Here is a 25,703-nt window from a genome sequence, read left to right as displayed (position 1 = left end):
CTTTTTATTATTTCTGGTGCCACAAACACTGTTCCTCCAAGTTTCTGAGGATTTTTTTTCTTCCTCATAAGTTTTTAAAGGCATATGTTCATAGATGTTGAGGTATAGGCTATCCAAAGAAGTTACTGCTTCATGGATACAATTAGAACTTCTACTATGGACCATAATAATAAACCTAGCACCATAACCTACAGCCAGATCTTTCTACCATAGAAGAGGTAATTCCATGGAGAAAGTCTTTTGAATAGAGAGAACATCACAAATGGGGTTATTAAGAATGTGGAAAATTGTGGAATGATACAATTACTACAGCAAAGCCTTTCTTCGGTAGCTTGCTAATTCATCATTCATTCATCCAACTTTGCTGACTGCCTGTTCTGTGCCAGGCTCCTTGTTTAGGTCCTGCCCTCAAGGAACTTATATTCTCCTGAGTGTAGAAATTGACAATGACAGTAACCGTTTGTCTGTGAAGGGTGTGAAGCATAAGGGAGGGGCTTCTGACTTAGAGGCTCAGGAAGCTTTTCTTAGAATTGGTTTTCATCTGCAGGAAAACAGTCCTCCAGCCTTTTTTTTTTTTTATTGTTGGGGATTCATTGAGGGTACAGTAAGCCAGGTTACACTGATTGCAATTGTCAGGCAAAGTCCCTCTTGCAATCATGTCTTGCTCCCATAAAGTGTGACACACACCAAGGCCCCACCCACCTCCCTCCGTCCCTCTTTCTGTTTCCCCCCCATAACCATAATTGTCATTAATTGTCCTCATATCAAAATTGAGTACATAGGATTCATGCTTCTCCATTCTTGTGATGCTTTACTAAGAATAATGTCTTCCACGTCCATCCAGGTTAATACGAAGGATGTAAAGTCTCCATTTTTTTTTTCTTTTTTTTTTTTTTTTTATTGTTGGGGATTCATTGAGGGTACAATAAGCCAGTTACACTGATTACAATTGTTAGGTAAAGTCCCTCTTGCAATCATGTCTTGCCCCCATAAAGTGTGACACACACTAAGGCCCCACCCCCTCCCTCCATCCCTCTTTCTGCTTCCCCCCCATAACCTTAATTGTCATTAATTGTCCTCATATCAAGATTGAGTACATAGGATTCATGCTTCTCCATTCTTGTGATGCTTTACTAAGAATAACGTCTTCCACTTCCATCCAGGTTAATACGAAGGATGTAAAGTCTCCATTTTTTTTAATGGCTAAATAGTATTCCATGGTATACATATACCACAGCTTGTTAATCCATTCCTGGGTTGGTGGGCATTTAGGCTGTTTCCACATTTTGGCAATTGTAAATTGAGCTGCAATAAACAGTCTAGTACAAGTGTCCTTATGATAAAAGGATTTTTTTTCCTTCTGGGTATATACCCAGTAATGGGATTGCAGGATCAAATGGGAGGTCTAGCTTGAGTGCTTTGAGGTTTCTCCATACTTCCTTCCAGAAAGGTTGTACTAGTTTGCAGTCCCACCAGCAGTGTAAAAGTGTTCCCTTCTCTCCACATCCACGCCAGCATCTGCAGTTTTGAGATTTTGTGATGTGGGCCATTCTCGCCGGGGTTAGATGGTATCTCAGGGTTGTTTTGATTTGCATTTCTCTAATATATAGAGATGATGAACATTTTTTCATGTGTTTGTTAGCCATTCGTCTGTCATCTTTAGAGAAAGTTCTATTCATGTCTCTTGCCCATTGATATATGGGATTGTTGGCTTTTATCATGTGGATTAATTTGAGTTCTCCATAGATCCTAGTTATCAAGCTTTTGTCTGATTGAAAATATGCAAATATCCTTTACCATTGTGTAGATTGTCTCTTTGCTTTGGTTATTGTCTCCTTAGCTGTACAGAAGCTTTTCAGTTTAATGAAGTCCCATTTGTTTATTTTTGTTGTTGTTGCAATTGCCATGGCAGTCTTCTTCATGAAGTCTTTCCCCAGACCAATATCTTCCAGTATTTTTCCTATGCTTTCTTTGAGGATTTTTATTGTTTCATGCCTTAAATTTAAGTCCTTTATCCATCTTGAATCAATTTTTGTGAGTGGGGAAAGGTGTGGGTCCAGTTTCAGTCTTTTACATGTAGATATCCAGTTCTCCCAACACCATTTATTGAATAGGGAGTCTTTCCCCCAAGGTATGTTCTTGTTTGGTTTATCAAAGATTAGGTGGTTGTAAGATGTTAGTTTCATTTCTTGGTTTTCATTTCGATTCCAAGTGTCTATGTCTCTGTTTTTGTGCCAGTACCATGCTGTCTTGACCACTATGGCTTTGTAGTACAGACTAAAATCTGGTATGCTGATGTCCCCAGCTTTATTTTTATTACTCAGAAGTGCCTTAGCCATATGGGGTTTTTTTCGGTTCCATCCAAAACGCAGAATCATTTTTTCCAAATCTTGAATGTACGATGTTGGTATTTTGATAGGAATGGCATTGAATAGGTAGATTGCTTTGGGAAGTATAGACATTTTAACAATGTTGATTCTTCCCATCCATGAGCATGGTATGTTCTTCCATTTGTTAATATCCTCTGCTATTTCCTTTCTGAGGATTTCATAGTTTTCTTTATAGAGGTCCTTCACCTCCTTCGTTAAGTATATTCCTAGGTATTTCATTTTCTTTGAGACTGTGGTGAAGGGAGTTGTGTCCTTAATTAGCTTCTCATCTTGACTGTTATTGGTGTATACAAAGACTACTGACTTGTGGACATTGATTTTATATCCTGAAACATTACTGTATTTTTTGATGACTTCTAGGAGTCTTGTGGTTGAGTCTTTGGGGTTCTCTAAGTATAAGATCATGTCGTCAGCAAAGAGGGAGAGTTTGACCTCCTCTGCTCCCATTTGGATTCCCTTTATTTCCTTGTCTTGCCTAATTGTATTGGCTAGAACTTCCAGCACCATGTTGAATAGTAAAGGTGACAGAGGACAACCTTGTCTGGTCCCAGTTCTAAGAGGAAAAGCTTTCAGTTTTACTCCATTCAGTAAAATACTAGCTGTGGGTTTGTCATAGATAGCTTCAATCAGTTTTAGAAATGTGCCACCTATGCCTATACTCTTCAGTGTTCTAATTAGAAAAGGATGCTGGATTTTATTGAATGCTTTTTCTGCATCTGTTGAGAGGATCATGTGATTTTTATTTTTGCCTCCGTTAATATGGTGGTTAACATTTATGGACTTGCGTATGTTAAACCAGCCTTGCATCCCTGGGATGAAGCCTACTTGATCATGATGAATGACTTTTTTGATGATAAGCTGTAATCTATTGGCTAGGATTTCGTTGAGAATTTTTGCATCTATATTCATGAGTGAGATTGGTCTGAAATTCTCCTTTTTGTTTGGGTCTTTTCCTGGTTTTGGTATCAGGGTGATGTTTGCTTCATAGAATGTGTTGGGGAAGATTCCTTCTTCTTCAATTTTTTGGAATAATTTCTGCAGTACAGGAATAAGCTCTTCCTTGAAGGTTTAATAGAATTCTGGTGTGAAGCCATCTGGACCAGGGCATTTTTTGGTTGGAAGCTTTTTTATTGTTTCTTTGATCTCAGTGCTTGAAATTGGTCTGTTCAGGAGCTCTATTTCTTCCTGGCTAAGTCTAGGGAGAGGGTGTGATTCCAAATATTGATCCATTTCCTTCACATTGTCAAATTTCTGGGCATAGAATTTCTGGTAGTATTCAGAGATGATCTGTTGTATCTCTGTGGGATCAGTTGTTATTTCCCCTTTATCATTTCTGATTGAGGTTACTAGAGATTTTACTTTTCTATTCCTCGTTAGTCTGGCCAATGGTTTATCTATTTTATTTATTTTTTCAAAAAACCAACTCCTTGTTTCATTAATTTTCTGAATGATTCTTTTGTTTTCAATTTCATTGATCTCTGATTTGATTTTGGATATTTCTTTTCTTCTACTGAGTTTAGGCTTAGATTGTTCTTCTTTTTCCAAATCCATAAGATGGCTTGTGAGATTGTTGATGCACTCTCTTTCGAATGTAGGCATCTAAAGCGATGAATTTTCCTCTCAAAACTGCTTTTGCAGTATCCCACAGGTTTGGTAGCTTGTGTCTTCATTGTTGTTATGCTCAAGGAAGTTAATGATTTCCTGTTTTATTTCTTCCTGCACCCATCTGTTATTCAACAGAAGATTGTTTAATTTCCATGCCTTTGTGTGGGGTCGAGCGTTTTTGTTAGAGTTGAGTTCCACCGTTAGTGCCTTATGGTCTGAGAAGATACAAGGTAAAATTTCAATTCTTTTGATTCTGTTGATATTTGTTTTGTGTCCCAGGATATGATCAATTTTGGAGAATGTTCCATGGGGTGATGAGAAGAACGTATACTCTTTATCTTTGGGATGGAGTGTTCTATATGCGTCTATCAAGCACAGTTGTTCTAGGGTCTCATTTAAATCTCTTATATCTTTGTTTAATTTCTGTTTAGAGGATCTGTCCAGCTCTGTAAGAGGAATGTTAAAGTCCCCTGTTATGATGGTATTATCATATATCATATTGCTCAGACTGAGTAAGGTCTGTTTCAAGAATCTGGGAGCATTTAAATTGGGTGCATAAATATTTAGAATTGAAACATCTTCTTCTTGTATTTTTCCCTTGACCAATATAAAGTGACCATCTTTGTCTTTTTTGACTTTAGTTGCTTTAAATCCACATGAATCTGAAAATAAGATTGCAACTCCTCTTTTCTTCTGAATGCCATTTGCCTGAAAAATTGTCTTCCAACCCTTGACTCGGAGGTTTAATTTGTCTTTTGAAGCCAGGTGTGTTTCTTGCAGACAGCAAATGGATGGCTTGTGTTTTTTAATCCAGTCAGCCAATCTGTGTCTCTTCAGTGGGGAATTCAAGCCATTAACGTTTATTGAGATAATTGATAAGTGTGGTAGTATTCTAGTCATCTTATTTTGTGAGAGTCCATTGCTTAGTTTTATCTTTGCATCAGTGTGGAGGTTAGGTTCTGTCCTTTAATTTCTGAGTTCTTACTTTGCTGCTAATCCATTGTTGTGGTCAGTGTGCAGAACAGGTTGAAGTATTTTCTGTAGAGCTGTCTTGTTGAGGCGAATTTCCTCAATGTTTGTATATCCATAAATGATTTGATTTCTCCATCAATTTTTAAGCTTAGCTTAGCAGGGTACAGAATTCTGGGCTGGAAATTGTTCTGTTTAAGTAGATTAAAGGTAGATGACCATTGTCTTCTTGCCTGGAAAGTTTCATTAGAGAAGTCTGCGGTCACTCTGATGGATTTGCCCCTGTAGGTCAACTGGCGCTTATTCTTGGCAGCTTGCAGAATCTTTTCTTTTGTTTTGACTTTGGACAGGTTCATCACAATGTGTCTTGGAGAAGCTCGGTTAGAGTTGAGGCGACCTGGGGTCCGATAGCCCTCTGAAAGCAGTGTGTCAGAATCTTTGGTGATATTTGGGAAATTTTCTTTTATAATATTCTCTAGTATGGCTTCCATTCCTCTGGGTCATTTTTCTTCCCCTTCTGGAATTCCTATAACTTGTATGTTGGAATGCTTCATAAAGTCCCATAATTCTGACAGTGAACGTTCTGCTTTCTCTCTCTTCTTTTCTGCCTCTTTTACTATATGAGTTATCTCAAGAACTTTGTCTTCTACCTCTGAAATTCTTTCTTCTGCATGGTCTAACCTGTTGCCGATACTTTCCATTGCATCTTTAAGTTCCCTAATTGACTGTTTCAGTTCCTTCAGCTCTGCTATATCCTTTTTATATTCTTCATATCGTTCCTCTCTTATTTGATTCTGTTTTTGGATTTCCTTTTGGTTATTTTCCACTTTATTAGCAGTTTCCTTCATTATTTCCATCATTTCTTTCATTGTTTTCATCATGTGTATTCTAAATTCCCTTTCTGTCATTCCTAACATTTCTGTGTAGGTGGAATCCTCTGCAGTAGCTACCTCATGGTCCCTTGGCGGGGTAGTTCTGGACTGGTTCTTCATGTTGCCTGGAGTTTTCTGCTGATTCTTCCTCATGAGTGATTTCTTTTATCTGTTTCCTTGCCCTAATTTTCCTTTCACTTCCTCTTGCTCTTTAAGTTCTTGTGCCTGTGGACTAAGGGTTAGATGAGTCCTTTTGGCACAGGACCAGAAGGGTGAGAAGGTTGAAGAGCAAGAAAGGGATGAAAGAAAGGAGGACCGAGTGAAAAGAAAAAAAAAATAAAGGAGAGGGGATGGGTAAAAGGAATATTGACAAAAAGAAGAGAGGCACAGAAATAGTGAGACAGAGCAATATAGGTGTACAGTAGGGTACTTTGACAGAACCTTAAAAAAAACCCACCTTCTGGGGGTGCCCAGTTGGGTGGTTCCCTTGAGGTCAGCAGCTCTTTGCTAACCTGATCAGACACAGTACCCCACCTCCACTAAGTAGAGAGGAAAGAAAAAATGCTCTAAATCAAACCAAAACAAGCAAACAGAAAACTTTACGGGATAAAATTGGGTGAAAAACCAAATAATAGCGGTAGAAACAGTAGGAAAAATGAAATTCTAGTTATTAAAAAAGGCAGCAATGGGAAATTATAATTAAACTAGAAAAATTGAGAAAGAAAAAAGATACGTACGGAAAAGGTTGAAATTAAAAAACAAAACAACATCAACAACATCAAAATAAAAAAACAACCAAACCAAAAAAAAAAACAACAAAAAAAAAACAAAACACAACCAAAACAAAGCAGTATGTATATGTTGTTGAATATTGTCTGGGCAACACGTGGTCTTCTGGAGTATGAGATGTTAATCACAGTTCTGATATGACTGAGGCTGCTGATTTCTGAAACCCCAGCAGGTAGACACCCTAAATCTCTCTTCAGCCCACTTAAAAGGCACTTTGAACTTGTAAACTTGCTGAGCAGAAGCCTTCCCAGGAAAGTGCTTGTCACTGGAATCACTGCTGAAGTGGCTATCCACTTACCCAGTGTGCCAAAACCGGTCTCACTCTGCCCCTGAGGGTTAGGGCTACAAGGCGGCTCAGACCCCACCCTTTGGCTACTGGGTGCTGGGTTACCAGCTCCCACCTGATTCTAGCTCTGCGACCCTGAGGGCAGAGCTTGCCATGGCAGATCGCTCACAATGGCTCCCTGTGGCCCACAGCCAAACACTATTAGCTCCGTCTGGCTCAGCGGCTCAGACTGGGGCCCTAGACAACGGCCAAAGTTCTCCGCATTCCTGCTTAGGCTCTCCCCAAGGCAGCTCAACTGAATGCCAAGTCCAAAGACACCAAAACAGTTCACAGGTAAGGCCTTTCCAGTTTGCTGTCTCACTGCTACTGAACTTACAGTTGTGGGTGGGTTTAGACCGATTGAACACACGCGACCACTTGCCGGTTTTTCACTGTTCTAGTCCTCCTCTTGGGGTCCAGAAGTCTCTCGCTGACTCTCTGTATCCTCGCAGGGGTGATGATAGGCAGATCCCACCAGCCAGAGATGCCTGGAGTCCTATTTCCCCAGACTCACGGTGCCCAGATGCAAGGAAGCTGTTACTCGGCCGCCATCTTGCTCTCCTCCCGCCCTCCAGCCTTTTATCTTTTTCTCCCCGTTTTTCCTTTACAAAAGACATCTCAGAACCAGTTTTTTATCTTAATACCAAATAAAATAATGGCTACATCTACTCTTAGGGAAGACTGCGTGAGTAGCACCTTATCATGCCAGATGGTGGTACTCCCTTTCCTCTTCTGCCCAGTGCTGTGCTGTGCTGAGGTCGGTGTCTGTGCTTTCATCAGGTTTTCTGTTACCTTTAACAGCTTCATCCTGTGGCAGGACTGGGCATCAGCTTCTTATTTCTTTGTGTATCTCATTATCCACATCATTATCCCCTCTCCCTTGCCTGACGGTGTTTGTGGCTGGACTTGGAAACATAAGGAGGTCTCCACTGTGTTTCTGGGAATAATGTGTTTCCACCTCTAGGGAAGTATTGCTTGTTGCTTTAGGTCATTGTTAAGAGCAAAGGAGAGAGAACGTGGACAATTACAGGTCATCTTTGTTTTTATGTTTAGACATCATTCCTAGGGCAGTAGATACCAGGTAGGATGCACATATGAAGGTTCCTTGGGGTGAGTAGGAGAAGAAAAATTTTAAACTTACATTTATTTATTATCTTATGTTTGACTTTTTTTGTTTTAAATTATACATATATTAGTCTAATGGCACATATTTATATTTTATGTACATAAATTAAATATTAATATAAAATGTTTCTTTGAGTTTTTTACTCACAAGGGTGCACAATCAGTAAAGTTTGTCAGCATCTGCTCTGTGGGGAATGACCAGTGCAAGAGACCAGTGTTCCCCCCACCTCCTTTGCGCAACAAGGCGTCGGTGCCGAGACTGTCTACTCCTGTGTGGTGGCCTGATGAGATTGGAGTCTTTTTGCAGCAGGCCTTGCCGAGAGTGCACTGTTGAGCAAAAGCCTCGCACCAAGGAGGGAATGTTAAGGAGTCGTGGGTGTAGGGAAGAGGGAGGTGAACTACTGAACTAAAAAAACGTTTCGAATGGAAATTTTATCTTTTTCTTACCCAATTTTATTTGTAGTAGGCAAAGATTTCTTTCAAAGCATCTGAGCAGCATTGGGAATTTCACACCCATCATTAGAATGATTTGTGTATGTGTGTGGTGACTATGTTATCATTAGTGGTATAATTTTATTTTGCAAAGAGAGAAGTGTTTCCTGTTTTATCACAGCTTTCCCCGAGGAGGGCTGGTGTATTAATTTGCTGTATTGCCTCCTGGCTGTTCCCAGGCTGTTTTTCCTCTTCATCATGGAATTTTTAATGGCCCTGCTGCCTCTTGGGAAGCATGTGAGGAAGAGTTCCTCGGGGAGTGCTTCCCTTTTTTCACATGCCTATAATTACTCTCCTTTAAGAGCACAAAGAGTTTGATAATCATGCCTGAACTGTGAAGGTTCCCTCCTGTCAGGTTACTGAGCAGAGGCAGCTTCTTGCCTGGACATTGCTGATTCTCCTCTCCCAGGCACTCAGCTCCTGCGTGATAGTGAGAGCTTTTCAACCACTTCCTTGCTGTTGGAGTTGTGTATAGCTGGGCTTTTTAGAATAGGCCTAGGGGCCCTCAGGGGTGATGAGTGACCTCCAGGTACTCATTGCTATAAACAAATAAACAATGGGACCATAGTTTTAAAATAACATTTATTGATGTATAGTTTTAATACAACCCAGATGGCAGGTGCAGTGGATGAGAGGGAGAGTTTTGTGGTCTTTGTACCATTTAATAGACTTGTGGATTTCAGAAATACCACTCTAGAAATACTTAACCTTTGCTGGTTTTCAATCCTGGCTGCACTTTGGAATCACCTGAGAAGCTTTAAAAAATAGATCCAACCTGGGTCCCACTTCCAGAGATTCTGTTTTAATTGATCTGGGATGAGGCCTGGGCATTGGCATTATTTTTAAGTTCCCCAGGTGATTTATGTGCAGCCAGGGTTAGGAACTATTGCCCTGAATGCGGATGGTTTTATGACTGGTGCTTTGTAATTTGCTTAATAGGGACTCCCATGGCCTAATAGCCTGACAGCTGTGCTTTAGAATTGTGTGCACCATTCCTTACGGACCTCTGGGCTTTGGAGATTCTGCTGCAGGCGAAGAGGAGTGTTATTATGTAGCACACTGCCTATCACATGTATTAATAAATGGGGGGAGCAGAGTTTTGTTGGGTGGAGATATTGGTAGTTAGCTGGGTGTGTGGATGAAGTCACAAACCGTTTAGGTTTGGTTGTTTTGGTTGCTGGTATTGGGATTTGCTGTTAAATAATAATACTTGGTATTGGTGTTAAGAATTGCTGCTGCTGAAACAGCGGATAGTGTGACTGGCATTCTGGTAGATTCAGTGATATTGTTGTCAAGGGCACAGCCACAAATTTGTAAAAGGAGACTAGTGCTATAGCCAGCTTTCCCCCAAATGAGAGATTTTTTCCTTGTAAGGGTAAGATTTTATATCATTACCCATAGGAAGTGATGACCAGAACTTACCAACTGCTACACATAGTCTGTTGTACCGGTGTCACGCACAAGTCACCAGTTGTAGTTTTTGAGTGTTTCATGGCAATTTGGGGTTTTCTCTAACTCAAAGGAAAGGTCATCTTTTCGTGACCTTTCTTCTATCGTGAATAATAATTTGGTGATGCATCACATTTCCATTTATTCTTAAAGTTCTGAAATAACAAAACACTGTTTGATATCTTCTTTTCACGGAAGTCAGCTTCCTTTGTAAATAAACTGTTTTTCCTTTGAGAGATCTTATTTTCAGTTCTAGTGAGGACGGCACCGGCCTGGCATATAGATATTATACATGTTCCTTAACCAATGAATGAGTCTCACAGCTTCAACCATTTATTTCCTAGTCCATTGGCATAGGCTACATGAGGTGTAGAATGTGGATGTTAGTGTGCGATAGCCCTGGGGAAGAATCTCGGTTTCACCTGAGATGACTTCACCCCCTCCTACCTCATCTTTAAAATGGAAATATCAGTGCTTTTTTATTGAACAGGTGGGGTTAAAAATGAAAAAATATATGTAAATATTTAACTTCTTAGTAGCTAATATTATTTTTGTTGTGTAGTTACTACCCCACCCTGTCCTAGGATACTTAACAATTGTGAAAACTTTGAGCTGTCTCTAGAGTCATTTGCTGATAAGATGTAATAGGGATTCTTGAGGTGTTTAAATGGTCTCAAGTGGACTATAAGAGGAGGCATTTGGACTGTGCATAAAAACGAGAGACCTTCCTCCCATTTGAGAGTTGAAATAGGGTAGGCTGAGCTCATTTGTAATTCATTTTATCTGTTCACAAACGTTACGATCTGCATATCAGAGTTGTGTGCCCAGCTGGCTGTGCCACTTGACAAGGCGTTTCAAAGAGCAAAAAGAAGACTCAATTCATGCTATTAATTTTGACCTTTGGAGCCATAATAAACAGCCTCAGGTTTTACCCCAGGGCTTGGGAGAGAGAACCTTTTGTTAGTCCTAGACTGTTGAAGATGCTGTGATGTACAGCAGCTCTTGCTCACCTTTTTAGCGCCTTGGTTTTAGCCTTGAGTGAGGCTATGTCTCTGCTATCTCACATTGCCTGTAAAGCTGCCCGAGCCTACTGGAGCTGCCTATTATATAGTACACAGTTCTCCAATCTTTTGTCTTCTGTTGGAGGGTCTTGTTTACCGCAGTTCTGAACTGGCTGGTGTCTTACTGCCTAAGTGGAGTGATGGAAGCATTTTCTCTCTGTGTTTCTCTATTGTAATATACACATCTTTCCAGCTGATGTGAAACAGTTCTGCTCCTGTGGGTGGCATGAAACAGCTCCATGATGTGCCTCACCCCAGCTGAGGGAAGTGGAGTAGGCAGAGGAATTTTCAGGTGCTAGTGCAGATTGCTGAGAGTTAGATTGGAGTGAAAAGCATTAGAGGCATTGCCAGGCTCTCTACTAGTTAAGCCACCTCTGTTTCCTATGATAATTGTGAAGTGATTTTTCTCTCCTTAGCTGTCGGTAGTGTCATAGACCCAGATCTTTTTCCACATGCAAGTCTGTGAAAATAATTTTCTTCCTGGGTGTTTAGTAAATGCCAGTTAACTCTAAAGGTAAAATCCAAAGTGTAAAGGGGTCCTTCTACTTTCCTAGATTTAATCCTTTCCCTCATTTTAGGCTAGCACCTTACTCCCTGATTGTAGTTCCTTTTCTTGGATTATTGGTTCTTGATTTTTGAGTCGGTGTTGTGAGCTCCTGGGGATAGGACTTCCACTTAGTCATCTGATATCTAACCTCCCCACGTCCAACAGGGAGGGTAGGCCTCCATGAATAGGTGAATAGATCAGTAATTAAGGAGAACAATTGGAATGTATGATGTATGTGACCTGTGGCTTCTAGATACATCATATTTTTTCCTGATGTTACTTATTTGTATGAAAGTACAGAAGGCAAAAACCTTTTTTAACCTAAATTTTTATTTTTATTTCATACGAAGAATGAATTTCTCAGTGGCTTTTAAAAATGAGTGATTTTTGAAGGTGAACTGTTCCTTAAGTTAGCTTGCCACTGGCAGATAAACACGCTGTTCTCTACTTAGGAGTGACTCTAACCATCTTTGTTCCAAATCTAAAGCAGTCACTTCAGTTATTTTTTTGCCAACATTGGTTCTATTAAACATGCATGTGTTTCTCAAAGTAATTTTTTTCCCCCTAAAAGTACATTCCTGCCCCAAGGACATAGCGATCTGCCCTGTTTCCTAAGTAACACTGCAGTTTTAACAACTCACCTGATCTTTCAGTTACCTGCAGTAAAAAGTAAAATAGAAATGTTATGTTTATGCGTGGTTATAAAGAATACTCTTCCAATTAATTGTTAATCTTCAGCATTCACCTTCACACTTGTGATAAGAATTTAGTGACTTTTTCTGGTCTTTCTTTTTTTTTTAAAGAGTATTTATTGCTTTTACTGCTCCACCCCTCCATCCCCCACTGTCTTTTTCCCCCTCCCTTAAATTCTCTTTGAGAAATGCCACCATAGTTGGAGGATGTGACACTCTTAGGAGAAGTACTGATCCTGGCGCTTGTGCTGCAAAAGAACTGGCCTGAGCGAAGATCGTCCCTGCGGCCCTGACCAGATGAAACTGAACAAGCGTGGCCTGTCTTTTCTCTAAGTTAATTGCTTGCATACTGGGAAACAGTATTTTTGTCTCAATTTATATTCATTTAATCATTTTATTATTCTTTAGGTTAAATATTTATATCTCTGTTATTGACTAGGTTTGCTTTGGGACTTTGGTAGATATTTTAACTCAGCAGTTTTTACAGTAGGTAGATGCTTATCAGAATGAGCTGGGGATGAATTTCAACGTAAACATCAGGGATTGTTCCCACTCCCCCACCCCACCTACTACATTAGGATTTTGGTGGCAGCATATGGATTTTGTAAATGCTCCTTATGTAATTCTGCTATAACAATTGAGAATGAAGTTTTAATTCTGCCAAGAGTGGCTTAACTTAGTCTTTTTTGTACTCTGAGTAATTGAAAGATCTCTTCCCCAGACAGACAGTACATGGTTTGCAACCCAAGAACAACCATATACAGCTCTTGAAAAAGAATTTTAAAATGTCAGATTAAAATTTCTACCCTTTTTTAACTTAATTTTTATTAAATCATAATTGTATGCATTTATAGGGTACAATGTGATGATTTGATATACAACGTAGAATGTTTACATCAAACTAATTAACATAACCATCACCTCACTTATTTTCATGGTAAGACATTTATAATATACTCTTAGTTGTTTTGAAATGTACCTTTACATTGTGTACATGAGGTAAGATCCCGCCAAATCCCCTCCCTCCCCCTTCCCTCCCCCTCCTCTCCTCTCCCTTCTTTCTTTCTGGACTATCTCTGTGTTTTGTCATTCTGTATGAATGTGTTAGTGTATCTGTATTGGTTTCATAATAGTATTGAGTACATTGGATACTTCTTTTTCCATTCTTGAGGTACTTTACTAAGAAGATGTTCCAGCCTTCTGCCTACGGGAAGGGGCTCTGTGTGTTGGCCAGAAAGTGGAGCCCATATATTTTTCTCGCCCTTTCTGTTACTGCATTTGTATGTCATTCCTACTCAGTTACTTTATGAACAAGTAAACAGCGATACTGTCAGTAAAATAACACATTAAAAAGAATGCCCCTAAATGAAAATTGGGACACCTTTTCATTTTTCCTTACCTTCCTTAATTTTTGATGTCTACAGTGATAACATAGAATTACTTTGGAATAAACAAAAAACTGGAACTCTGGGCTGGGTACGGTGGATCACCTGCTCACAAGTTTGAGAGCAGCCTGAGCTGGAGCGAGACCCTGCCTCTAAAAATAGCCAAGTGTTGTGGCGGGAGCCTATACTCCCAGCTACTCGGGAGGCTGAGGCAAGAGAATCACTTGAGCCCAAGAGTTAGAGATTGCTGTGAGCTGTGACGCCACAGCACTCTATTGGGGGTGACAAAGTGAGACTCCGTCTCAAACAAACAAACAAAAAAACTGGAACTCCCTCTTGAATAGGAAGCAGAAGCTGCAGCAGTTGCCTGCCCACTTACTGAGATCCCCAGAATAACACCAGAGGCCCTTCCAGCCCACCTGTGTTCTTGCACAGGGCCGTCCTGATGTTCTGAATAGTTCATAATAGTATTGAGTACATTGGATACTATTGTAGTATTGTGTAGAAACAGATTGTAGTGTCTGTTTCCTCTCTGCATCCCTAGTGTCTCGTCCAATGCTCGGCACAGAGTAGGTGCTCAGTACAAACATTGCTGAGTAGAAAGGAAATAGTCCACACACACACACACACACGCATACTTTCACAACAAAATAACAAGCTTTATTACCTGGTTAACAAGCTTTGTTATTTGGTTCCCTTAGAATGCCTTTAGTTCTTTCCTAAGTTATAACCAGAGGAATTTATAAAATTTGAAGGATTTAGAATGTTCTGAACAACAATCAGAAGTGGGAATGGATTGGTAGGAATAGACTGCATACTGTAGAGATAAATACCAGGCTGGAGTCTTAGCAGATGGGGGGGTCCACACACATAACATTCCCAAGCAGGGAAGGAATGGGATCAAAGAACCATGGCCTAGGGGGCCAGGGCAGTATAAGGACTACCTTAGCCATTGAGTCCTCAATCCCTCCCTAAGGATATTGGAAAATAAAGCCATATAATAACCTATGTGCATAATAATAGGTAAGTACTTATTTTTATGTTACTAATGTAAGCATTTTTAAAACCACCATATTTCTATTAAAAATGGATAAAAATTTAAACATTTTGATGCATAAATAGTTTCATCTTTTGACTCTCAAATATGTCTGTCCTTTCTTAAAAGTGTGCAGTAAGTGTTACTGGCTGGATCCATAAAGGAGCTGACAGCATATGGGCCCTTAACCATGTTGCTGACATATATGAAACATGCAAAGCTGGGAAAATGATGGATGAGGTGTAAATAAAAGGCAGGATTTATGTAGTTCAGCCCAAGTCGGCACTCTGAGAATTAATATCAGAAAACTCAACTATTGTAAACATTGGTCTTGAAGAAGCAATGTTTTTACATTAAACTTTTTATTGAAGGATAATACATGCATACAGAGAAATGTACAAAGAAATATGTATTCAATGGATTGTCACAGAGCCACAGCCAGGTAACGAGCATCCAGATCTAGAAAAAGAACTTTACCAGAAAGAACCCCAGAAGCTCCTTGAACCCCAGAACCCACTGCTCTAGGGGGCCACCACTCTGATGTCTGGTAGCATGGTTTAGTTTGAACAGTGGTGTTAGCATTTATCCTGAGAAGTTTTGGAGATTCCTTTAATGAGCTTAAGGTGCCACCTGTTACCTCCATTTGAACATGTTTCTCTGAGCCCTGCTTGAGGGTAAGCATGCAGGGTTGGATTATATCAGAGTGCATGGGTGGTTGGAATTTGGGTCTGTGTGCACTCAAGGCCCATGTTTGTGGAAAAGATGGAAAGTCTGTTCTCTACATTTCTCTGTTTTGAGGAAGAACAAAATTTTGTAGTGTCACTTTCTTTTCCGCCTGTGTCTTGGCTTCAAAGGGAGTTACTGCCTTTCCATTCAATGCGCTAGTCCTGTGTCTTTTGATGTTGTTATCGGTGTTAATTTATTATTAATCAGCATGTAAGGCATGAGAAATGAACTATTGTCCCTGTTTTACACATTTATTCAGAATTAACTATTTGGGTTTTCAGAATTAACTATTCATGGGGTATTTAATTTAGTTGTCCATATGGGAGAGAGTGACCAATAATTGGTGATTTGGATGGAATTTTCCAAATCTTTGGCTTTGTATTGTAAATCTTGGCCTGTAGCACTCTTTGCATTCTAACATAATTTCTTCTTTTTTTTCTAATATAATTTTTTAGGCTTCCATCAAATTCTTTTTTTTTTTTTTTTTGTAGAGACAAAGTCTCACTTTATGGCCCTTGGTAGAGTGCCGTGGCATCACAGCTCACAGCAACCTCCAGCTCCTGGGCTTAAGCAATTCTCTTGCCTCAGCCTCCCGAGTAGCTGGGACTACAGGTGCCTGCCACAGCACCCGGCTATTTTTTTGTTGCAGTTTGGCTGGGGCTGGGTTTGAACCCGCCACCCTCGGCATATGGGGCCGGCGCCCTATTCACTGAGCCACAGGCGCCGCCCTTCCATCAAATTCTTATATTTTCCTGTTTATAAATTGAATTGAGTCTTAAGCTTTCACTATTTAAAGACATGAACATGTGTTTTTAAACTGGAAGTTGCCAGATTGGGGGCTTCTGAATAGGAAAATTTGTCAATTCAACAATTGTCTCGTTGCCTTGCTAGAGTCTCTTAGATTTGTCTGAGGTTTTAGTTTTAAGATACTAAGAGTCCTGGGTTGGGCCTGGTGGCTCACGCCTAGAATCCTAGCACTCTGGGAGGCCGAGGCAGATGGATCCCTTGAGCTCAGGAGTTTGACACCAGCCTGAGCAATAGTGAGAACCCTGTTTCTACTAAAAAGAGCAAAACTAGCTGGGTGTCATTGTGGGTGCCTACAGTCCCAGGCTGAGGGAAGAGGCTCCCTTGAGCCCAGGAGTTTGAGGTTGCTGTGGGCTATGATGCCACGGGACTCAACCACAGGGCCACTGAGTGAGATGAGGCACTGTCTCAAAAAAAAAGGAAGAAAAGAGTCTTGATCCCCATCTGGGACTATTAATGAGGGAGGGTTCATCTGGTGTGATTTTACTAGATTCCTTTTTATATGGTACATACATCGACTATTTGAAACATTTTTTGGTAACATATATACAAGATTTACCATTTTAAAACAGTACCACTTAACTTCTAAGTGTTCGATTGGCCATTTGATTAGCATTTTTTTCATTCATCTCAGTTCTAATCAGCAGCTAATGAGGATCTGCTGTGTGCCTTACGCTGCAGTTGGTAGATCGTTGGGAAATTACGAAACTTTAAATATGATTCCTCTTCTCAGGATCCCTGTTCTCAATCTCAAGTCGATTAAGCCCTTTTTGTTTTTCACTAGGGAAACAATATATATTTACACTAGTTAATATTGATTCATGGTAGATGAGGCCTTAAATATTTAAGGAAATCTTTGTATAAAGGTGAGACTCAACTTGGCCCTTATGGGGGCAGGATCTGTCTAGATTGAGAGGAGAAAGGAGTAGGGAGCAGTGTGATCTAAAACAGCATCCAGCCATCTCAGTGGTAAGCCCATTGTCTCAGAAAATCTTTTGTTTTTCTAATTTTGAAGCTCTCAGTGTTTTGTTTTTAAGATAAGCTGACTATTCAGATGAGGAAACATTATTGACATATAATTAATATTTTTAACAGTCACAGAAGCCAAATTTATTTAAGTTGTGATACAGACAGTCTTAAAAATCCAGATTTATAGTGGCAGAAGGGTTAAACTTCCTATTAAAATTCTATGCAAATAGCTGTGTTCATGCAGCATTAAACTTTTCAATATATTACCACTTGGGAGTAGGTATTCCATTAATGAGTTTAGAACAATTGCAGTTACAGTTTTTATGAAAAATAATTGTACAAAAATATGCATGTAATGAAATGCATATTTATTGAAATTAATCTTGAATGTCTGCTACACTGAAATCAGGTAAAAAGTTTGGATTGGGTGTGTATCATGGGTAAGGAGTGAGTTATGGTTAATTCTGAAGATTCTTGCACCAACACTTAGTGGCAAAACATGGTGTCCATTTGGTTTTGTGCTCAAGGATTTCACCTGGGCTGAACATAATGTCTTACGATATGAATTACAAAGTTAAAACCATTTTTCCTTTTCTTACATCTGCAGACAGGCAAACGTGCACTGGGGACCACCATGTTCACGTGACATCAAGAGGAAACGGAAGCCTGTGGCCGCAGCATCTCTCTCCAGCCCCAGTGCAGGTGATTATAGGCGGTTGTTATTTATTGAGCACCTTCAGTGTGTCAGGCACTAAATTATGTATTTTGTTTGCCTTTATGGTAAGACAGGTTATTTTATTCCCCTTTTACATGGGCAGGTTGAGGCTATGAGAGGTAATTGCCTAGTTCTCACTGACAGGGAACTCTGTTTTTCACTATCGCGTGGTTTACTAGTGTTTGAAACTATGTATTCCACTGTCAAGAATCTCGTCATCTGAGCTTTTATTGTAGCACAGAGAGGAAATTAGTTCCATACTGATGAAAATCAGGTGAGGTGGCAGTCCAGCCGGTAGTCTGGGAGTCCCGCGGATTTATTTATTTACTTTCTTATTTGGTGTACAGTATAATACGTTCTACTGCTTTTATGAATAATACAATGTAGTGTTTTACTAGTCAAGACATTTTCAATTAAAAACAAATTTTAAGGTTAAAACTTTTCAGTTTTCTTTATAAAACTAATACTGATTGGTAGAAACTAAAATAGTGGTTCTCTTTGGTAGGGGTAGGGATCAAGAGGGAGCACAAAGATACCTGCTGGGGGGTTGGAAATGCTCCCTATTTTGAATGAGGTGGGGGTTTCATGCTATTGACATATGTAAAAATTCTCGAGCTGTACACTTAAAATTCATGTACTTTGGTGCATGTATGTTATGAAAAAAGGGATAGTCATGTATTCTTATCAGTGAGAAAATTGGATATTAAGCACATTGTAGATTATTTTCCTCAGAAAATACTAGAAATTATGTAGATCAGAGCAGCTGATAGCTAAGTAAAGGGTAAACCCTGAGGCAGATATGAGCCCCACTCCAAGTTTTGGCAAACTCTGAAAGCCTCCTTTTTGAGCTTCTATTTGGGATATCTGCTTTCCTGAAGGTGGTTCACGTTGGACAATGATCATAGTAAATTTTTTTTTTGGTTTGTTTGTTTTTTTTTGTTTTTTGGCCAGGGCTAGGTTTGAACCCGCCACCTCTGGCATATGGGACCTGCGCCCTACTCCTTGAGCCACAGGCGCCGCCCGATCATAGTAAATTTTTTTAGTGCTTTTCCCATGGCCAGGCCCTGAGTCAAACTCTTGCAAACATTATTTCACTTAATATTTGCAATAGTTTTATAAGTCGATGCTGTTTTTATCTCCAGTTTACACATGAGAAAACTAAGGGTTAAATCACTTTCTCCGGGTCACATAGTCGATAAATTACAGAGCCAAGATCAAACCAGTTTTCTTGTGATTCTAGAGCTGCCCTATTAAACACTGCGGTGTTCTGTCTTTTTTTTTTTTTTTTTTTTTTTGCAGTTTTGGCCCTGGTGGGTTAAAACCCACCACCTCCGACATATAGGGCCGGTGCCCTACTCCTTCGAGCCACAGGTGCCGCCCGTATTCTGTCTTTTTATATATAGTAGGATTGATTCTAAACTATGGCCCTGCATCAAAACTCAGATCTTCATCCACTCTATGGTATTTGAAGCATTAAAACATAACCTTCTCTATCTTTTTATTTTTTTCCTTTCTTAATATCTAGCTCCTGTTTTTAGTTTGTAATTCTTTACAGGAGAAGAACCATTGGAAAGAGTTTCCTATTTAAATCAGGAAATGTACAGGATGTGGGAGTAATTAAACAAGACTTGTGCATTAAATGTTCCCTTGCTAAGCCTAACTCCTCTCCTCTCACTTGTTGACTAAGCCCTGCTTCACTGAGCATTTTCTTTTTTTTTTTCTACCCACAACCTGAGTGCCCCATGGAGGTGAAGGACATAGCCTGAGCCTGTGCCATCAGTCAGTAGAACAAATGGGCTTGCTCTGCCTAACATCGGGCCATCTCAGATCCCACCTCTTTTATAGGAATGAGTGATGAAGAGAGGTGCATTCCGCTTTGCCGCTGTATTAATACACATCAGGGGCCAGCTCCTGGTACTAAATCACACAACTGCATACATCTGTTATCGCATTCTTCACCAGTATGATGAACAAGACTGCAGATAGAGGCTTCCTTGTGTCATTCTTTATAGGATTTTCCTAAAAGAATAAATAGCTCAGATCTCTGCCAACACTCTCCCCTGTCATTGTGATGAATTCAACTTCTTTCTTAAACATGCAGCCACAAATCTTTTCTCTTTTTCCCCTCCCCCACTGGTAGAAAGTTTTTAGTTGAAATTGACTGAATTTAAAGGTATTAATAAAGCTCAGAGAGGTGAACAGCAGGAAAAACCAGCATGTCTTCCTTGTCTTTTTGTACTCACAGTAACAAAAGGCCAGAGAAAAGAACTGCAAATGACCATGGGTGTTTAGTAGACATCTTTATAGTGTAGCACCTTTATTTTCTTCTTTTTATCTTCTCCCTTCTCCCCTTTACGGCTTTATAGTGTCAAGTGTCTAGTGCTCAGAGCCACACCCAGGACCCTAGGGAGCATGCAGACCTGTTTCCACAACTAATACACCGGAACAGGGATTTCCCAGCAAATCTTCACCTTGTGCTAAAGTGAGCTAGCTGTATATGCTCTTAAAGTATGTACTTGGACAAGAAAAAAGGGATTGTTTTCTCCAAAATTTGATATCAAGTACTGTACTAAACTTAAGGAATCCAGATGAAAACTAAACTTCATTTTCTTGAAATGATTTTCTGCATTAGAATGGTAGATCACAGCTGTTGGTATGCAAATTCCAAGCCTTCAAAAAGTAAACACGTTTTGAGCAGCGGTTCTCAACCTGTGGCTCACAACCCACAGAAACTATATTAAAGGGCCACGGCATTAGGAAGGTTGAGAACCACTGCCTTAGAGCATCATTCGGAGAGAAGGGTACCTAATAGTTAACACACTGTTGACCTGCCATTTTACTAGAAACTGTCTGCGTTCCCGGGTAACTTGTGGCCAGTCAGCATGTGTTAATCTGTTAATTAGTTACATCAGGTTTCCAGCACCAGGCCAGTGATCAGCTGGAGATGCAGTCCCAAGGACAGGAAGTGTTGATCTGTTTTGCCCACTCCTGTACCTCTGGCGTCTAAAGGAATACCTAGCCAATAGCACAAACTCACTGGAGTGTTTACTGTATGAATAAATTAATAGGCTCTCTCTTAAAAGAGAGAGTTATTTTTAATATTTTTCTAAACCCATGGTTGGATTCAGTAGATCCATTTTATTTTATTTTTTATTAAATCAGTAGATCCATTTTAGAATGTCCCTTGTCTCAGCAGTCATAGGAGAAATTCTTATTGCCCTCCATGTCTTTTCAAAGTTTAAATGTTTTTTAAAGTTAAAAATATTTTTTAGTAAGTACTGAATGACCGTAGAAGAACATTTACAGTGGGTACATAAAGGACTAAGAGAAACAGTGCAGCAAACATCACTGCACCTCCCGTCTAAAATCTGCCTCCCACCCTCCACGGAGGTCAAAGTTATTCTGATTGTTTTTTGTTTATCATTTTTTCCTAAGTTGTTTTAATAGATATATGTATCTTTTAGCAATACAGGGTGTCCATAAAGTTCAAATAGGTTTGCATTGTAAATTGCTCAATAACTTTATGGACATCCTGTATATTGTCTGGTTTTTCATGTTTTTGAATCAATAACATGCAAAATCAGTCAATAAGTGGAATCAAACTATATGGCATATTTTATAAGTTAAAATATTCGCCCATGCCCTGTGAGAATCCATTCCTTTTTAACTGCCTTATATGTAATATTCCATTGTATGAATCCGATGAAATGTACATTCTTGATGGACATGTGGATTGTATCCTGTTTTATTCTGCTTTGAAATACACTGCATTGTTCTCTGAGAGAACGAGTGCAAACATTCCTCAAGGCGGAATTCGCATGAGGATGGTATATCAAAAAACAGAACATCACATGTTGGCAGGGATATGGAGAAATGGGAACCCTGCGTGTTGCTGGTGGAAATGGGAAACGGGGCATTGCTGTGGAAAACAGTATGGCAGTTCTCAAGAAATTAAACATAAAACTACCATATGATCTAGGAATTTTGCTTCTGGGTATATACCCGAAAGAATTAAAAGCAGAGACTCAAATAGATTTTTGTACACACATGTTCATAGCAGCATTAGCCTGAGAATGGAAACAATTCCAATGTTTATTGCCAAATGAATGGATGAGCAAAATGTGGTATCTACACATATATGGAATATTGTCCAGCCTGAAAGTCATTTTTATTCAGAATGAAATTCTGATGTGTGGCTCCAGATCTGCTCCCGTGTTGGATTGTTTTGGCGCGAATTATCCTGAGTGTGGCTCCCAGAAGGGTTTCTGAGAAATTAGTGATCAAGATGCCTGGTAAACCACATGTTTCCAAGAAAAAGTCTCAATAGTTAAAAAGAAATTCAAAAAGAAAAACTGATGATGATGAAGAGTTGTCAGAGAAAAAGGTTAGAAACACAGGAAAAAGAAATAAAAGTCATTCAAACCATCTGTCTTCGGAAGGACAAACAAAGCATACTAATATAAAACAGATAAAGATAGCACCCAACAAAAGGAAAACCTGGTAACCATTTTCAAAGAGTAGCAGAGAGCATTTGCAAACAATAATGGAATCCGTAATAATAACAATTTTGAGTAATAGTAGTTGAGAAAAAGAAGAAATACAGTATCATCTCAACTTACTAAAAAAAAGATTGCTACAACTCTGTGAAACCCTGAAAGTCCCTCCTGAAAAGCTGAAGGATTTAACTCAGGTGTCAAGTCTACTGGATGTGGAAAGGGCTCGGGAGCAAGCTCAGAAAGAAGGTCTGGCATTATTGCAGGAAGAAATAGAAAAAATGGTAGAGACTGCAGAATTGATGACTGAGGCTATTCAGAGTCTGAAGAACAAAAGTGAAATTCTGGAAAGTGAGGTAGAAGAGGAAGAGAAGACACTAAAACAAGTGCTTCAAATGGTATTAGTAGTGTCCAGAACTTTCTCAGAAAAGTCTCAAAGCACCCACACACTTCGGAAAGAAATGTTGACACTAATTCCAAACCAGAATGCTCTTCTAAAGGACTTGGATGTTCTTCATAATTCCTCCCAGATTAAGAACATGTTAACGCTCATTGAAGAAGCCTGTAAGAAACTGGATGCCACCTGAAGAGTTTTTTTCTTAGATTGTCCCATATTAACGTTTATGATTTTTTTATAAAGCTATTAACCTATGATGATATTGCAGAGGCTGAGGCTTCTGTAGGATTTATTATGCCCTGATAGGCACTTTAAAATTAGCCTCTGTAGGTCTATCATTAGTATCCAATGTAGTTCTGAAAACTCTTTTTAGCAGTTGTCACATCTAGGAAATCCGCATTTATATTGTTGTGTCTGCAATGACTTGCCTAAAGCCATTAAAAAGAATAGTAGGCATGACCTAATAGTTTATAAGGGTTAAATGGAACTCACTTATTGGTTAAACGTGGAATTGTGGTGTGTAAATTATGTACAGTACCTAGTATGGAAAAGCATTGGAGTTTGCTATTACTAATTCTGTAGCTGACGGGTTGTATTTTCCGCCTGATCATTTAGAAGATGGAAAATCCTCACTTTTTTACCTCGCTCCTTAGTCTTTTTGGAAAGTAGTTAAGAATTGCCAGGTATGTTTAACTTAGGAGGTAACATCAATATTTTATTTCTTTGGTAGGTAACTGAATCGATTTATTTTCTACTGTCATGAAAGCATATCTTTACTTAAGAAAATTATTTTAAAAGGAACCGTAGCACATTCATCCCCTCTACAATAAAAAACAACCAAAAAAAAAAAACCCTTTCTTATAAACCTTTCCCAATGTATAATTATTATATATATGTGTGTGTGTGAATAAAGTGTTACGTAAATATATCAAAAATCTTACAAAAAAAAAAAGATTCTGATGCGTGCTATATTGTCGTGACCCCTATGGCACTAGTCTCGGTCGCCGCAGGAAGGAACCAGGTGTGACACGGATTAGAAGTACAAGCTTGCTGGCGGTGGGCTAACCTTAGTTGCAGGGTAGCCCCGAGCCCCCTTCGCAGCGGCCTATTTATTAAGGTTATACACAACAGGTGTGGAGAGTTAAGGTAATTGACATGTACGACAGGTGTGGAGAGTGAGGGTGATTACATGGGAGGGCTGCGTGCGTAAGGATTGCCACGTGCTCTCCCCACACGTTCTTTCCTCATGTGGTCTTTCCCCACAACCCTCATGAAGAAATGAATCAGTAACTGTCCTTTGCAAGCATGGTGTCCATGCCTCTACACTATATGGATGAAGACATTATGCTCAATGAAATAAGCCAGACACAAAAGGACAAACAATATTATATGATTTCATTTTTATGAACTCCCTAGAATATTCAAATTGATAGAAACAGAAAGCAGAATGGTAGTTCCCTGGGGCTGGGGAGGAGGGGAAGGGGTGTTTCCATTTGACATGATAGAAACGTTCTACTGATAGATTAGTAGTGATGGCCGTGCTGTACTACAGTGTGATTGAACTAAATGCTGCTGAACTGTACACTTAAAATGATTAAAATGGTAAACTTTATATGTATTTACCATAATAAAAAATAGCAATAAAGGAAGTTTTTCTAGGGTACAGTTTTACCACTGTGATTTGGTGAACATATGATAGTTATAGTTTTGGGAAATTTATTATCAGTTAATTGTGAGTAATTGTATGTGTATGAGTTTGTTGTGAGTGTGTGTATGTGAGAGAAAGAAACATCTGAGTTGTCAATGTATTTCTTGCCGCTTTGGTTGAAGTTCCAAAACCTTTGAAAGCTATTGCCCTCTTATATATATATGCTGTGGAACAATGGCTTTTTAGACATGTTTCATGAATCCATGGTAAGAAATGCATGTTTGGATATATATGCAGAAATACATGTAAATCTGAAATAAATCCTAAGTATACGCTAATATTTTCTGTTTGTTTTTCCACTGAGGAAAAAAGTAATAGTCATAACCCACTGAATTAATTTTATGACACACAATTTGAAAGTTACTATTCTAAGTTATATTCTGGGGAGTGGACTTACTGGGTGACAGGGTAAAAATCTAAATTCTCCTAGATTTTACCATATTTTAAATTATGATTGTTCTAAATAGACGCGGCAGTGAGGATGGTGGTTTGTACTTCTGTACTCAGGGGCATTCAGAATGTGAAGAAAACACTTGGTTGTCACAGTGACCAGGGGAATGTAATTGGCCTTCAGTAAACAGAGTCCACAATGGTAACTGTTCCAGTAGGTGGGACAGCCATTCACAAGCTATGGTTACCCGTCCAGGATGTCTTTAGTGACCTTATTGGAAAATACTGGGCCTATGTTTTCTTCCCACCATTTTCCTTGTTGTATGGTACGTATTTATTGGTGATACTGGCCTAGCGGAGCCCTGGGTTATGATAGAAAGAACACAGGGCTTGGAGTCTGTATCTGAATTTGAATCTAGCTTCTTAACCAGCTTGAACAATTTCTCTGATCTCTTGATACCTCAGTTTCCTGATATGGAAAATGGAGATGACAATATCTGCTAATAAGGGTTTGCATTAAGAGATAAGATCGCAGTAGGCAGTGCTTATGCAGAATAGCACCTGTCACGTAAGGGCTTAGTAAGTGTTTTTATTACGTTATGAATTTACAGTACTGAATTTATTCATTTGTTCACTTAAAACCATTTTCTCAGATGGAGAAATAATTATCTTACTTAAATCTTGCCTTTATTTTTTTTTGTAGAGAAAAAAGAAACCTTATGTGGCCACTTAGGTTAATAGGTCATGAAATCTAAAGACTAAAG

General features: G+C 39.3%; 1 protein-coding gene and 1 pseudogene across 8 annotated transcripts in view; both read left to right on the top strand.

Annotated features, from left to right (window-relative positions):
• The window catches only part of GPATCH2L (G-patch domain containing 2 like), a 143,658-nt gene that overhangs the window by 42,049 nt on the left and 75,906 nt on the right, over positions 1-25,703 (top strand). For 7 of the 8 annotated variants that reach the window (XM_053601944.1, XM_053601943.1, XM_053601948.1 and 4 more), the window contains exon 9: positions 17,844-17,938. In XM_053601944.1, coding sequence (XP_053457919.1) covers positions 17,844-17,938 — 95 coding nt within the window. Of the gene's footprint in view, positions 1-17,843; positions 17,939-19,796; positions 20,467-25,703 lie in introns of those variants that run through there. The other variant, XM_053601947.1, reaches the window with a different exon arrangement.
• LOC128593686 (centromere protein Q-like) lies at positions 21,953-24,275 on the top strand (annotated as a pseudogene).

Source organism: Nycticebus coucang, chromosome 9 (genome assembly GCF_027406575.1).
Source record: "Nycticebus coucang isolate mNycCou1 chromosome 9, mNycCou1.pri, whole genome shotgun sequence".
In the NCBI taxonomy this organism is placed as follows: Eukaryota; Metazoa; Chordata; class Mammalia; order Primates; family Lorisidae; genus Nycticebus; species Nycticebus coucang.
This window is presented reverse-complemented; position numbering and strand designations above follow the sequence as displayed.